At 41.4% G+C, this 14,368-nt stretch overlaps 1 protein-coding gene across 4 annotated transcripts in view; it reads left to right on the plus strand.

Moving 5' to 3' along the window:
* TMC7 (transmembrane channel like 7) overlaps positions 1-14,003 on the plus strand; it is a 56,748-nt gene extending 42,745 nt beyond the window's left edge. Inside the window, exons 13-17 of one of the 4 annotated variants that reach the window (XR_006294219.1) lie at positions 1,222-1,352; positions 7,125-7,280; positions 10,781-10,859; positions 11,859-11,996; positions 13,301-14,003. Coding sequence is in view for 3 of the 4 variants with exons in the window: in XM_043560423.1 (XP_043416358.1) it covers positions 1,222-1,352; positions 7,125-7,280; positions 10,781-10,859; positions 11,859-11,939 (447 nt within the window). In the remaining variant the exon portion in view is untranslated. Of the gene's footprint in view, positions 1-1,221; positions 1,353-7,124; positions 7,281-10,780; positions 10,860-11,858 lie in introns of all 4 variants that reach the window. The other 3 variants (XM_043560423.1, XM_043560424.1, XM_043560425.1) reach the window with 3 other exon arrangements.
* Positions 14,004-14,368: the final 365 nt, after the last annotated feature.

Genomic DNA, 14,368 nt, shown 5'->3' on the forward strand with positions numbered 1-14,368 from the left:
ATTGTGTATATAAACCACAATTTCTTTATCCATTCATCAGTTGATGGACATATACACATCTTTTGAAGTAGGTACTGACGTTAATCATATTTTATAAATCAGGAAGCTGAAGTTCAGAGAGGTTAAGTAACTGGTCCGAGGTCACATAGCTTATAAGTGACTCCAGGTTTACTTCACTCAAGACCTAAGCTGTTTAATCCTTAGGTAAGCAGAGCCTTGAATTGAGCCTACCCAGATGTTTTGGCCTTTGAAGAATGTTCTGATGCTTTCATTTGGAAACTTCAATTGGTTGAAGTAACCAAAGGAGAGGTGGATGTGAGAAAACATACAGGAACTTGTTCCCTTTCCAGAAAATATTGGCTACCCAGTGCTTTCCTGGTGTGTAGCCCACTAAAGATATGTGGGAGTAACAGAATAGGTCAGGGGCGCATGGCTGAGTTCTGACACTACAGGCCTGACCAGCTAGCCACCCCCAAACAGGACACCGGGGGTCCCTACTACTCTTTGCCGTCTGGCTCAGATGATTTTCTGGCTTCTGCTGAAGTCAGAACGGCTTGCTGCTCCCTCCTAGTAATGTATTTTTTAAAAATATTAAGGGGAAATCTTAGGCCTATTGCTATACCTTTCACCCCCTTTCCACTTGATATTTCCACAAGTCTTTTTGGCCCTGATGGAAATATTTGTTTTTAATATACAGGAGAAATAAATGCTTATAAAAAATTCATGTAATGAATTGTATGTTCTCATGGATCCATGTAACACATATTTAAAGTCCTGTAAAGTTTTTTTTAAAAACTTAAATGAGATCATACAGCACAGAGTTCTGAAATCTGCCCTTTCATTTCATAGTACTGCCAGGACAGGACGCAAAGCCCATATCCTTTCTACCGGCTCAGGGTATTCCATTGTGTGGATGCACTTTAACCTTTAAATGACCCCTGTCGATAGCTCTTTCATTGCTTCCAGTCACTCCCTGATATCAGTAACTATAGCAGTAAACATCCATATAGGTGAACTTTGGCCCATTTATTCCATTTTCTCATCAAGATGAATTTCCCAAGGTTGGGGTCTGGATTAAACATGTTTCATTTTCATCTGTATTGCTGACTACCCTCTAGAAAAGTGGCATCAGTTTACATTCCACTGGGATGCATGAATGTGCTCATTTACCTTCAAGGAAGCTATGCTCTTACTTTTTTCTCTTTCTTTCTCTCCCCTTAGATAAGTCTTCTTTACACCTGCCGGCCCTCCCCAAGGCAGTTCAGAGCATCCAATTCTAATTTCTTCTTCCTGTTGGTGTTGCTGATAGGGCTGTGTTTGGCAATAATACCTCTGACGATCAGCATGGCACGGTAAATATGATTTTGTTTTCGAGAACATTTCCTTGCTTTTTGACATGTTCCTCTTTTATATTAAAGGGTCCATTGTGTTCTTTATTGGTTTTCCAAATTCATGGCGTTCCACCTGCAGAAGTCAGTAAGTCACTCCTGGTTTAGCCAGGCCCATCATTGTTTTGGAATCTCTCTCTGGATGCTGGAATGTCTTGGTCCACTTCCAGAACTTTGGCTGGCTGTGTTGCCAGTGTTTTAGAGTACTGGTTGGGTCTGCCCTCCCCCACCCACTCCCTTTTCCTAGGACCTCTCTGCTGGTATCCTTTTGGATTATTTCTTTGTTTCTGATTACAAAAATAATACATCTTCATTATAGAAGAATTTGGAGTATCTTCATTGTGACGGGCACTGGGCTCGGTGCTAGGAGTATGGAGACGATTCAGACATGGCACAAGGAATGTTGAGTCTAGTGTAGAATTTGGTAGGAGCAGAAATGCTTAAGACTAGGGATCAGAAGTTGAGTGTTCAGACCCCAGTGACCCTACTCCTTAAGAGTATAACCATTTATACCAAAGGCCAACAAACATTTTCTTTAAGAGGAATCCTAAATATTTAGGCTTTGTGGCCATATGGTGTTGGTAGCAACTGTTCAACCCTCCTGTGGCATCACGAAAACAGCTGTAGACAGTATACAAACTAATGGGCATGACTTATTCCAATAAAACTTTACTTATAAAAAACAGATGGTGGGCCACATTTGACACTAGGGCTATAGTTTACCAGTCTCTCTGACTTATATTCTCATGGAATTCCATTTCTTCATCTTTCAGTTAAAATCCTTGAACTTTTCTGTCTCTCAGATTTTATTTTTTAACCAATTTGACTGTGTATCTTTATTGTTTTTTATTATAGTAATAGATGTTATGTATAAAAAAACTGTACACAAGGGTGTAAATGAAAGAGAAACAAATTTCCCATTATCCTCCCTTAGTTGCACTCCACCAAGGTAACCACTACAAATATTTTAATATTAATATTTAATATATTAATTATTCAGTATATTAATATAAATATATTACTTCCAGAAATTCATATGAACACTATTTATTTTTTAAAATATTTTTAATTTAAAATCATTAACATTAAAAATTAATTAATTTAAAATTAAATTAATTTAAAATTATTAAAATATTAAGTTTTAATTATTTGATATATTAATAAATATATTTATTACAACCCGAAATTCATATGAACACCATTTATTTTCAAAAATATTTTTAATTTAGGGGCGCCTGGGTGGCTCAGTTGGTTGAGCATCTGACTTCAGGTCGGGTCATGATCTCACAGTTCGTGGGTTCCAGCCCCACATCGGGCTCTGTGGTGACAGTTCAGAGCCTGGAGCCTGCTTCGTTCGGATTGTGTCTCACTCTCTGCCCCTCCCCTGCTCACACGCTGTCTCTCAAAAATAAATAAATGTTAAAAAAAATTTAACAAAATATTTTTAATTTAAAATCATTAAAGTTTTTTAATGATTTTAAAATTTAAAATTAAAAGTATTAAAATATTAAAATTTAATTGTTTAATGTATTAATAAATATTAATATATTTATTACTTCCAGAAAGTCATATGCACACTATTTATTTTTATTTATTTATTTTTTCCTTTTTTATTTTATTTTATTTATTTTTACTTATTTATTTTTTTTAATATGAAATTTATTGTCAAATTGGTTTCCATACAACACCCAGTGTTCATCCCAACAGGTACCCTCCTCAATACCCATAGCCCATCCTCCCCTCCCTCCCACCCCCCCATCAACCCTCAGTTTGTTCTCAGTTTTGTTTTTTTGTTTTTTTTTTTTTAATTTTTTTTTTTCAACGTTTATTTATTTTTGGGACAGAGAGAGACAGAGCATGAACGGGGGAGGGGCAGAGAGAGAGGCAGACACAGAATCGGAAACAGGCTCCAGGCTCTGAGCCATCAGCCCAGAGCCTGACGCGGGGCTCGAACTCACGGACCGCGAGATCGTGACCTGGCTGAAGTCAGACGCTTAACCGACTGTGCCACCCAGGCGCCCCTGTTCTCAGTTTTTAAGAGTCTCTTATGGTTTGGCTCACTCCCTCTCTAACCTCTTTTTTTTTTTCTTCCCCTCCCCATGATCTTCTGTTAAGTTTCTCAGGATCCACATAAGATTGAAACCATATGGTATCTGTCTTTCTCTGTATGACTTATTTCACTTAGCATAACACTCTCCAATTCCATCCACGTTGCTACAAAAGGCCATATTTTATTCTTTCTCATTGCCACATAGTATTCCATTGTGTATATAAACCACAATTTCTTTTTCCATTTGTCAGTTGATGGACATTTAGGCTCTTTCCATAATTTGGCTGTTGTTGACAGGGCTGCTGTAAACATTGGGGTACAAGTGCCCCTATGCATCAGCACTCCTGTATCCCTTGGGTAAATTCCTAGCAGTGCTATTCCTGGGTCATAGGGTAGGTCTATTTTTAATTTTTTGAGGAACCTCCACACTGTTTTCCAGAGCGGCTGCACCAGTTTGCATTCCCACCAACAGTACAAGAGGGTTCCCGTTTCTCCACATCCTCTCCAGCATCTATAGTCTCCTGATTTGTTGATTTTAGCCACTCTGACTGGCGTGAGGTGGTATCTGAGTGTGGTTTTGATTTGTATTTCCCTGATGAGGAGCGACGTTGAGCATCTTTTCATGTGCCTGTTGGCCATCTGGAGGTCTTCTTTAGAGAAGTGTCTATTCTTGTTTCCTGCCCATTTCTTCACTGGATTATTTGTTTTTCGGGTGTGGAGTTTGGTGAGTTCTTTATAGATTTTGGATACTAGCCCTTTGTCCGATATGTCATTGCAAATATCTTTTCCCATTCCGTCGGTTGCCTTTTAGTTTTGTTGGTTGTTTCCTTTGCAGTGAAGAAGATTTTTATCTTCATGAGGTCCCAGTAGTTCATTTTTGTTTTTAATTCCCTTGCCTTTGGGGATGTGTCAAGTAAGAAATTGCTGCAGCTGAGGTCAGAGAGGTTTTTCCCTGCTTTCTCCTCTAGGGCTTTGATGGTTTCCTGTCTCACATTCAGGTCCTTTATCTATTTTGAGTTTATTTTTGTGAATGGTGTAAGGAGGTGGTCTAGTTTCATCTTTCTGCATGTTGCTGTCCAGTTCTCCCAGCACCATTTGTTGAAGAGACTGTCTTTTTTTCCATTGGATATCCTTTCCTGCTTTGTCATAGGTTAGTTGGCCATACTTTTATGGGTCTAGTTCTGGGGTTTCTATTCTATTCCATTGGTCTATGTGTCTGTTTTTGTGCCAATACCATGCTGTTTTGATGATTACAGCTTTGTAGTAGAGGCTAAAATCTGGGATTGTGATGCCTCCCGCTTTGGTCTTCTTTAAAATTACTTTGGCTGTTGGGGGTCTTTTGTGGTTCCATACAAATTTTAGGATTGCTTGTTCTAGTTTCGAGAAGAATGCTGGTGCAATTTTGATTGGGATTGCATTGGATGTGTAGATAGCTTTGGGTAGTATTGACATTTTAACAATATTTATTCTTCCAATCCATGAGCACGGAATGTTTTTCTATTTCTTTATATCTTCTTCAATTTCCTTCATAAGCTTTCTATAGTTTTCAGCATACAAATCTTTTACATCTTTGGTTAGGTTTATTCCTAGGTATTTTATGATTCTTGGTGCAATTGTGAATGGGTCCGTTTCTTTATTTGTCTTCCTGTTGCTTCATTATTAGCGTATAAGAATGCAACTGATTTCTGTACATTGATTTTGTATCCTGCGACTTTGCTGAATTCATGTCTCAGTTCTAGCAGACTTTTGGTGGAGTCTGTTGGGTTTTCCATGTATAATATCATGTCATCTGCAAAAAGTGAGAGCTTGACTTCATCTTTGCCAATTTTGATGCCTTTGATTTCCTTTTGTTGTCTGATTGCTGATGCTAGAACTTCCGACACTATGTTAGACAACAGCGGTGAGAGTGGATGGTGGCTTATTTTTTTCGCTTAATTTTATGATGTGCCCTTTTCCATGCCAGCACATACAGAACTCTCTCATTCCTTTAAAATGCTTTTTAGCTTTGATTTTTTAATATAATAAATAAATATATATAATATAAAATATATGAAATATAAAGTTCTACAAAATATGTAATAAATATGTTTACATCCCACAGAATTTAAATAACATAAGAATATATGATGGAAAAAATTAATTTTCCAATCCTGTTTCCCAACTATTTTCTGTATGGGAACCAGTCATTTTACATCTCAATGTCTCTTTCAGTGGTTTTTTTTAGTGTTCTCTTTTATGAATGGATCATAAATTGTTCATCCATTGCCTTAAACAATAGTTAGGTTGCTTCCAAGAATGTTTTTTTATACATAAAAATAGGGCTACAGTGGAAAAGCTCATACACAGAACTTAATTTTTTTAGGCCTTAATTACAGATTTTTTGCATTGAATTTTATTTAGTTTTTATTTAGTTTTTTATTTTGAAAAATTTCAAATGTGTAGAAAAGTTAAAAAAAAAATAGCAGTAATAGAGGTTCACATACCCATCAACTGGATGTCCCAGTTGTTAACATTTTGCTACATCTGTTTTATCTCTCTCTATGCATATGCTTTTTATGGGTGTGGTGACCTATTTGAAATTGTTATAGGCACCATGACATATGTAAGTAATAACCTCAGCCACCCCATTTTGAGATCTGGGTGTGCACAGAAGATATGAGCTAAATACTTGATTGTGCAGCTCCTAAAAATAAGGGTATATTCTCCTCCTCATGCATCTGCAATAACATCACATCTCAGAAAATGAATACTGTCTTATTCTTGCCATTTTCAAATTTCTCCAATTGTCCCCAATAGTCTTTTAGAGCCTTATTTTTATATTTAAAAAATTTTTTGTGTGTATTTATTTTTGAGAGAGACAGAGAGAGAGCAAGCGTGAGTGGGGGAGGGGCAGAGAGAGAGGGAGACACAGAATCCCAAGCAGGCGCCAGGCTCTGAGCTGTCAGCACAGAGCCTGATGTGGGACTTGAACCCACGAACTGTAAGATCATGACCTGAGCTGACGTCAGACGCCCAACCGACTAAGCCACCCACGTGCCTCTATAGCCTTTTTTAAAAATGAGGATCTATCTATCCGGGGCGCCTGGGTGGCTCAGTTGGTTGCGTGTCCAACTCTTGATTTCAGCTCAGGTCATGAGATCAAGCTCCATGTGGGGCTCCACACTGAGCATGGAGCTTGCTTGGAATTCTCTCTCTCTTTCTCTTTCTCTCTCTCTCCCCCTCTGTTCCTCTCCCCAACTCATACACTCTCTCTTTAAAATAAAGTTAAAAAAAATTTTTTTTAATAAAATAACATGAGGATCTTTCAAGTTTTACCCATTGCTTTCATTGCCATGTCTCCTTACTCTCCTTTAATCTTTAATTCTTTGAAGAGTTCACAACTGTTTCCTCCCCTCCAAAGTGAGAGATTGGTGCACAAAATCACTACCACCTTCTGGATCTATTTGATTGCTGTCTTACAGTGTCATTTAACTTGCTCTTCTGTGCTACATTTCCTGTACACTGGAAGTCAGTCTACAGATGGAATTTCAGGGTCAGCATTTTTGACCAGAATATTCCAGAAGGCCCATAAGATCGGGCTGTTCCTCACAGGTCGCTGGATGACAAAGCCTGCGGCCGGGTGGAGGAGTGACACTCAGCCTGTGCCGCATGCCTCACCCTGAGCCCCTTGGTCTGTGTCCTGGCAGCGTCCCTTCCTCAAAAGCCTGTGGGCCGTTCACCAACTTCAACACCACCTGGGAGGTGGTCCCCAAGACAGTGAGCACCTTTCCCAGCTCACTGCAGTCCCTGGTCCATGGCATCACCTCGGAAGCCTTTGCAGTGCCTTTCTTCATGATCATCTGGTGAGTAAGAACCGCTTAGATCCTTGCGAGGATTCTCCATTGAGACACTTGGACTCCTCTCCCCTGGGAAATGGAAGCCCACCTGTTACGCTTGATAAGTCACTAAACCTCTGTGAGCCTCACTTTCCCATCTCTAAAATGGGCATAATAATAGTGATTCTTAAAGAGGGTCGTTGAGCGGGTTCATTAAGATCCTGCAGGTGAAGCCCTGAGCCCAATGCCTGACATAAATCCAATGAACTTTGTCGATTAATATTACTGATTATTCACAAAATCACTGGCTCTTTGATAAAGTAAATCATTACTGGGCAGAGAGAAGAGCACCAGGTTAGACACATGCACTTGAACCGTGGCTCTACTGCTTCTAAGTAGTCTGTCCTTTCTGCGCCTCCATTTCCTCACCTGGAAAATGGGGATAAGAATGGCACATACCTTATAGGGTTGTGACATGAAGGAAATGTGGTTAATGATGTAAAATGCTGGTGTGCCTGGGTGGCTCAGTCGGTTAAGTGTCCGACTTCAGCTCAGGTTGTGATCTCACAGTTCGTGAGTTTGAGGCCCGTGTCATCGGGCTCTGTGCTGACAGCTCAGAGCCCGGAGCCTGTTTCGGATTCTGTATCTCCCACTCTCTGCCCCTTCCTCCGTCCCTCTCTCTCTCTCTCTCTCTCTCTCTCAAAAATAAACATTAAAAACATTTTTTAAATGTAAAATGCATTTTTATTTTATTTTTTTTAATTTTTTTAATGTTTATTTATTTTTGAGAGACAGCAAGAGAACGAGAGAGAGCATGTGTGGGGGAGGGGCAGAGAGAGAGAGGGAGACACAGAATCGGAAGCAGGCTCCAGGCTCTGAGCTGTCAGCACAGAGCCCTACGTGTGGATCAAACTCGTGACCACAAGATCATGACCTGAGCCGAAGTCGGACGCTTAACTGACTGAGCCACCCAGGCACCCCCAAAATGCATTTTTAAATGTAAAACGCCAGGGGCGCCTGGGTGGCACAGTCGTTTGGGCGTCCGACTTCAGCCAGGTCACGATCTTGCGGTCCATGAGTTCGAGCCCCGCGTCGGGCTCTGGGCTGATGGCTCAGAGCCTGGAGCTGTTTCCGATCCTGTGTCTCCCTCTCTCTCTGCCCCTCCCCCGTTCATGCTCTGTCTCTCTCTGTCCCAAAAATAAGTAAACGTTGAAAAAAAAATTTTTTTAAATGTAAAACGCCAGCAGAGGACCTGGCCCTTAGTAAAGGCTCAGTAAATGACAGGTGTTATATGTCAGGGTGACAAGAGTCATTGCTGCATAGTGATTGATTTTAGTGATTGATTACTTTAGTGTTAAAGTAATTCTAATCACAAATGTACATTGAGGGCTTACTGTGTGGTGGCCATTGTTCTAATTAGAGTCTTACAGTCTGTCTTCGTTATTCATAGATTTCAGGGTGGTTTTTTTTTCTGTATTGTGAATATGTCTACTTGCTAAAATATTTTACAACCCCCAAAATCAGTTTCAAACCTTCAGTTTCATGGTCATTTGTGGACTTGCACAGAGTAGCAAAAAATTTGAGTCACCCAAAGGGCATTGTCTTAGTGTGTTTGGTCTGCTATAACAAAATATCATAGACTAGGTGGCTTATAACAACAGAAATTTATTTCTTACAGTTCTGAAGACTGGGAGTCCAAGATCAGCATGATTAGGGGAGAGCCCTCTTCTGGCTTACAGACTTCTGGTGTCCTCACATAGCAGAAGGGCTGAGCTAGCTCTCTAGGGTCCCTTTTATCAGGGCACTAATGCCATTTGTGAGGGACCTAATCACCTCCCGGAGGCCCCACCTTCTCATGCCATCACCTTGGGATTAGGATTTCAGCCTACGGATTTTGCGGGCACACATTCAGACCATAGCATGCATGTAACCAGCTGAGGTCAAACAAGGCAATAAGCCTGCCATCTTCTTTCCGCCTTCATACTACAAATGTCTTTGGTGACCTATTTATTGCCATGTTTCTTGCATTTTGTGCTTTTGGTGGCTCATTTCCCGGTATAAAACCGTCCCAAGCGTAGTGCTGAAGTGCTTCTCATGTTCCTAAGTGCAAAGAGGCTGAGATGTGCCTTAGAAAGAAAATCTGTATGTTAGATAAACTTCATTCAGGCATGGGTTATGGTACTATTGACACCGAGTTCAGAGTTGAGGAATCAACAATAACGGTAACTAAATCATCTTTAAACAGAAGCAAGATTATGTATTGATAGCTGATTGAATGAATAAGAAACATAAAATAAGGTATTGATCAGTTGACAAAAATGTTGTGACCAGTGACTCAAGGAACCTCCCCTTGTATTTCCCCTAGGGCCATTGGTTCAGAATTCACAAATCAGGTGTTCCTAGAAGCTTTATAGAATAGAACTACCACAAATAACTAGAATTGATTGTAGCTGGTATGTATTAACTGTAATGAATGAAATCATCGCAATTTACCCCATGGTAGAGATATTCTTACAGTAAAACCCCACCCAATGCAAGAAGTGAGATTCAGAAATGTATTTGTTAAAGGCATGATACCTTTGATGAGATTAACAACATGGTTTGGGGGAGCTGTGCAGACAACCAGCCTGGAATTCTGAGGACCCCGGGATGCAGAGACTCCTGGCCCTGTGCATTTACTCCAGCTGTCATTTGGCTGACGCCATCTGGTGGCGGTTACCTGATCTGGCCATTCTTGTCCTGTGGCCATGGTATCTTCTAGAAGAGTTTCATTGATATCAGTGTTTCCAGTGGCCCTCATTTCCTCAGCCCTATCTGGGGAAATTGGACAGGAAACCACCTCCCCTTCATGGAATGGAATGAGTTGCCTACTCTTTTCCTGGGGGCTTGCTCTCCACTCCACTTGCTCCTCACCCCAAAGACAGTCATTTCAATCACCCCACTTTGGGATCTGGGACTACATGGAAGATAGGAGCCAATTGCTAGTTGCTTTTATTCAAAAATGTATTATCCTAGGCTTGTTGTCCCTGGGGTTTACTATATTATCCCCATTTTACAGATGAAACTGAGACGAGGGGGGTTCCACAATGATTATCCACAGCCAGTGCATTCTATGCTGAGCTGACTTTCTGGACCATTTCCTTGTCTCTCCCTATCATATTCTATGTGCCAAGGGAACAGCAACAACTTTTAATATTAGCTTAAAAAGCAAGGCATGAATCAGTCTCTGCTTCCACTGCCAACTCACAACCCCTCTGGGGCCATTTCTGATTGCCCTCTGCTTAGGATGAATGAGTTTTGTCTTTATTTTTCTTTTTCCTTTTCCTTTCCTTTTCTCTTCTTCCCTTTCCTTCCTTCCTTCCTTCCTTCCTTCCTCCCTTCCATTCCTTTCTCCCTCCCTCTCTTTTTTTCCTTCCTTCTTTTCCTAACAACAGTAAAACTGTCCTGGGCAAAATGGATCAGGTGGTTTTTCTAGTGGCCTTCAAATGGTACAAACTCCCTACTGACCTCTCCACCTTGTGTTGCAGCCTCATTATGTTTTATTTCATCGCCCTTGCCGGAGCACACAAGCGGGTGGTGGTCCAGCTCCGAGAGCAGCTGTCCCTGGTAAGGAAGAGCAGGTCCAGAGGGTCATGGCTGGGAACCTTTACCCAGGACATCTAACAGAAAGTGGCACTTTTCCCAGGGAGAGGGTGGAATGCTGTGGCCCCGCTCACCACCACTTTCCTAAACTCTGCATTCAGGCCGGGCCTTCCCCAGCTTCATTCATCCAGTCTTTCAACATGTGTATTGATCACTCCCTGCTCTTCACACTGTGCTGGGATACGGTGGTGATAAAGGGAGACAAGATTGCTAAATAGTTACAGAAAAAGTGATAAATTTCAATAGCAGTAACTGCCATGAAGAGAACACAGACAAGATGAGTGGCCATCTACTGCTATCGATGGTGGCCCCTGAAGCCCACTTTGAGGAGGTGACATTGGAGCTGAGACTTGAATGCTATGGGAGGTCTTGGGGATGAGAGTAACAGGCAGAGGGGACAGTGAGGGCACCCCTGGGGCTGGAGGACGGTGGCTTATCAACCGGGGTTACAGCACAGTCTGAAGGCTCTGTTGAGAAGATTGAGTTTAATTCTGAGTGTGATGGGAAACCAGTGAAATGTGTTCAGTAGCAGTCTGGTGTACATTTCTTTTTAATGTTTATTTTTGAGAGAGAAAGAAAGAGAATATGAGCAGGGGTAGGGCAGAGAGAGAGGGAGACAGAATCCGAAGCAGGCTCCAGGCTCCGAGCTGTCAGCACAGAGCCTAACGCAGGGCTTGAACCCGCAAACTGCAAGATCGTGACCTGAGCTGAAGGCGGATGCTTTACCATCTGAGCCACCCAGGTGCCTCCTGATGTACATTTTTACAAGACTGTTGGCCACTTTGTCGACAAGGGACCATGGAGGGGCAAGAGTGCCAGAGGCAGACCAGTTTGGAGGCCATTACAACCATCCGGGGGTTAGGATCATTAACCGTGAGTCTGACAGGCAATTTATTAGGTTGAAATGATGATACATGTATCCAAAAATATTGAATGTGCTCTTGCACCCATCTCTGTCTTTAGGAAAGTCGTGACAAGCGTTATCTAATTCAGAAACTAACGGAAGCCCAGAGGGATATGAAGAACCATCTAGACTGGCAGTGAGGATCCTACTGCGTGTTGCTCAGAAGCTGACCTGCTGAGCCTACAGAGTCCACCTGGGTTTGGAGCAGAGATTTTAAAATATATTTTTCTGGAGTTGAGGTTTTTCCTGAAAGTAGCTCCATATTATGCAGCTGCAGTGGCTGTAACCCACCCCTAATATAACCCAGTCCCTCATTTTAGTGTCTTAGAAAGACCAGGTTCAAACCTGGTTTGCCTATAGACCAGCAGCTTGGTGACTCCCCCACAAAACTAACTTACTTAGCCGTTTAGGCTGATAGAACAAAATTTGAGGAGGAGAGCCCTTTTATATTTTTCAAAGTGCATTTGTGTTGTCTTTTACAGTTAATTGTGGGAGTCATCCGTTCATGAGACTGGGCTCGTTCTTTTGAACCAGGTTCTGGAGTTTTAGGCTGAGAAGTGTTCCTTAAGAAGTAGTAATCCTTTTTAAATGGTTCCGAGACCTGTTTTTTTTTTTTTTTCATGAAGAGAAATCCTTGAATTCAGATGTTTGAAACAGATGGTGGAAACATGGAGAGGGTGGCTATATAAGTCCAGTTACCTGGTAGTAATATGAGAGAGAAGGTACCCAGCTTCCTCTCTGTGTGAAGCCATCCCTGCTGTGTGAATAAGGTTAAGTTTGGGGAGGAGGGGAATGCTGTGGATTGGGGGCCTTGATGTCTTAGTTCCTGGGTATTTTGCTGCCGCCTTATTATTCGGGGGTGGGGAGGTGCTCGGGGTTGGGGGGGAGCTGTCTCTAAGGTGCTGGGTATCCATAGGTCTTGAGTTCCCTTCTGGTCCTGAGTTCTGAGACTTAGCAGAGGGCCCTGGGTATCAAAATTAAGAGGCAAAGCTTGTCTTTCAAGTCTTCCAAATGCCATTTTCCTTCCTGCACTGAGGTCCCCATTTCTCATGGACACTTCACATTTCAGAGCCAGACTGGAAAGGGCAGTTGAGTGTGTGCATGGAGCACAGGGGGCCATGGTTTATGTGCGTAAGTGTTTGAGGATCAAGGGTTGCAGCATCAGACCAGCCTGTGCAAGTGTCCCAGAGGACACTGAATGCTGGCATCTGCAATGCCATATGTTCAGGGCTATTGTTTCCTTGTGCCTAAAATTTTAAGTTTTATTTTACATGATAGGCAGAGTACCGCTTAAGATTTCTGTTACAGCAAAAACCACATGCAATAAATACCTCATCATAAACTTACATGGAATTGATAGCTCTGAACCTTTTAATAAGCCTAAATTATGGTTTCACGTAATCAGTTTGTGTCTTAATTATCTTCAGAATCTTTTTTAAAGTACTGAGTTTTGTAACAGACCATTGGAGCCTTTCTTCTGTTGTTTTCCTTCCTTTCACAGGCTCTAAACCTTTCCTCGGGAGTAACCTGGAGTTTAAAGCTGGGTACCTGTTTTGGAAAGCCGTGCTCTGCTAAGAGTATTCCCACCCCCAACCCCAACCCGCCATTACTCAAAACGATGGACCCCTTGCTCTGAGGAGCAAAGTATGCTTTCCATAGTTTACACATTTCTATATATTTGTCCCTTTGCCAGATCATTTTCTTGCTGTTCCCCAAAGTTACCATTAACATGTGATACTTTTGTACCTGTGAGACAAATGAGCTTTTCTGGCTAATAACTAGTATCACAGAATTTTGAGTAACCAAAAGTTCACTCTATCCTCACTTGAAAAAAATTCTAATTGTTGGTGTTTTTACCTACTGCACTTATTTATATGTTTTTGCTTTCACCATGCTTCTGAGAACAGTCAAGTTTGTGTGTGTGTGTGTGTGCGTGTGCACATGTGTGTGCACATGTGTGTGTACATATGTAAGTGTGTGAGATGGAAACTCCATTTTCTTTCCCTGTTATAAAATTGATACTGAAGTATGCTAATATATTCATTTTGGTTAAATGCTGCTGATTTGCATACCTCTTACTTGAATGTTTTTATATATTTTGATAACTTTAATAACTTCAAGTGATGTCGTATAATTGTTGAAGTACAGGTCTAACAAATGTGCCTTAAAACTACTGATTAAACAGTATCTTGAAGGTTTTAAAATGTGTTTGTGTATATTTGAATTCCTGGAGGTTTCCTGTCAGCAATGAAGTGATTGTGGAAAACTAATAGTTTATAAAGTTGTTCTTTGCCTTTTCCTAGAATCACAGAAGTGTTTTTTGTTTTTTTTTTAAGTTTATTTATTTTGAGAGAGAGTGTGCACAGGGAAGGGGCAGAGAGAGAATCCCAATCAGGCTCCATGTTCAGCACAGAGCCCAGTGGGGCTCAATTCCCCCAACCATGAGGTCATGATCTGAGCTGAAGTCAACTGACTGAGCCACCCAGGCGCCCCAAATGACAGAGGGTTTAATGCAGTCATCAGATGAGTGCTTTTAAGACTCCTTGGCTCTACCGAAGCCAGGAAGGAG

This window comes from Prionailurus bengalensis, chromosome E3 (assembly GCF_016509475.1).
Source record: "Prionailurus bengalensis isolate Pbe53 chromosome E3, Fcat_Pben_1.1_paternal_pri, whole genome shotgun sequence".
Taxonomy (NCBI): Eukaryota; Metazoa; Chordata; class Mammalia; order Carnivora; family Felidae; genus Prionailurus; species Prionailurus bengalensis.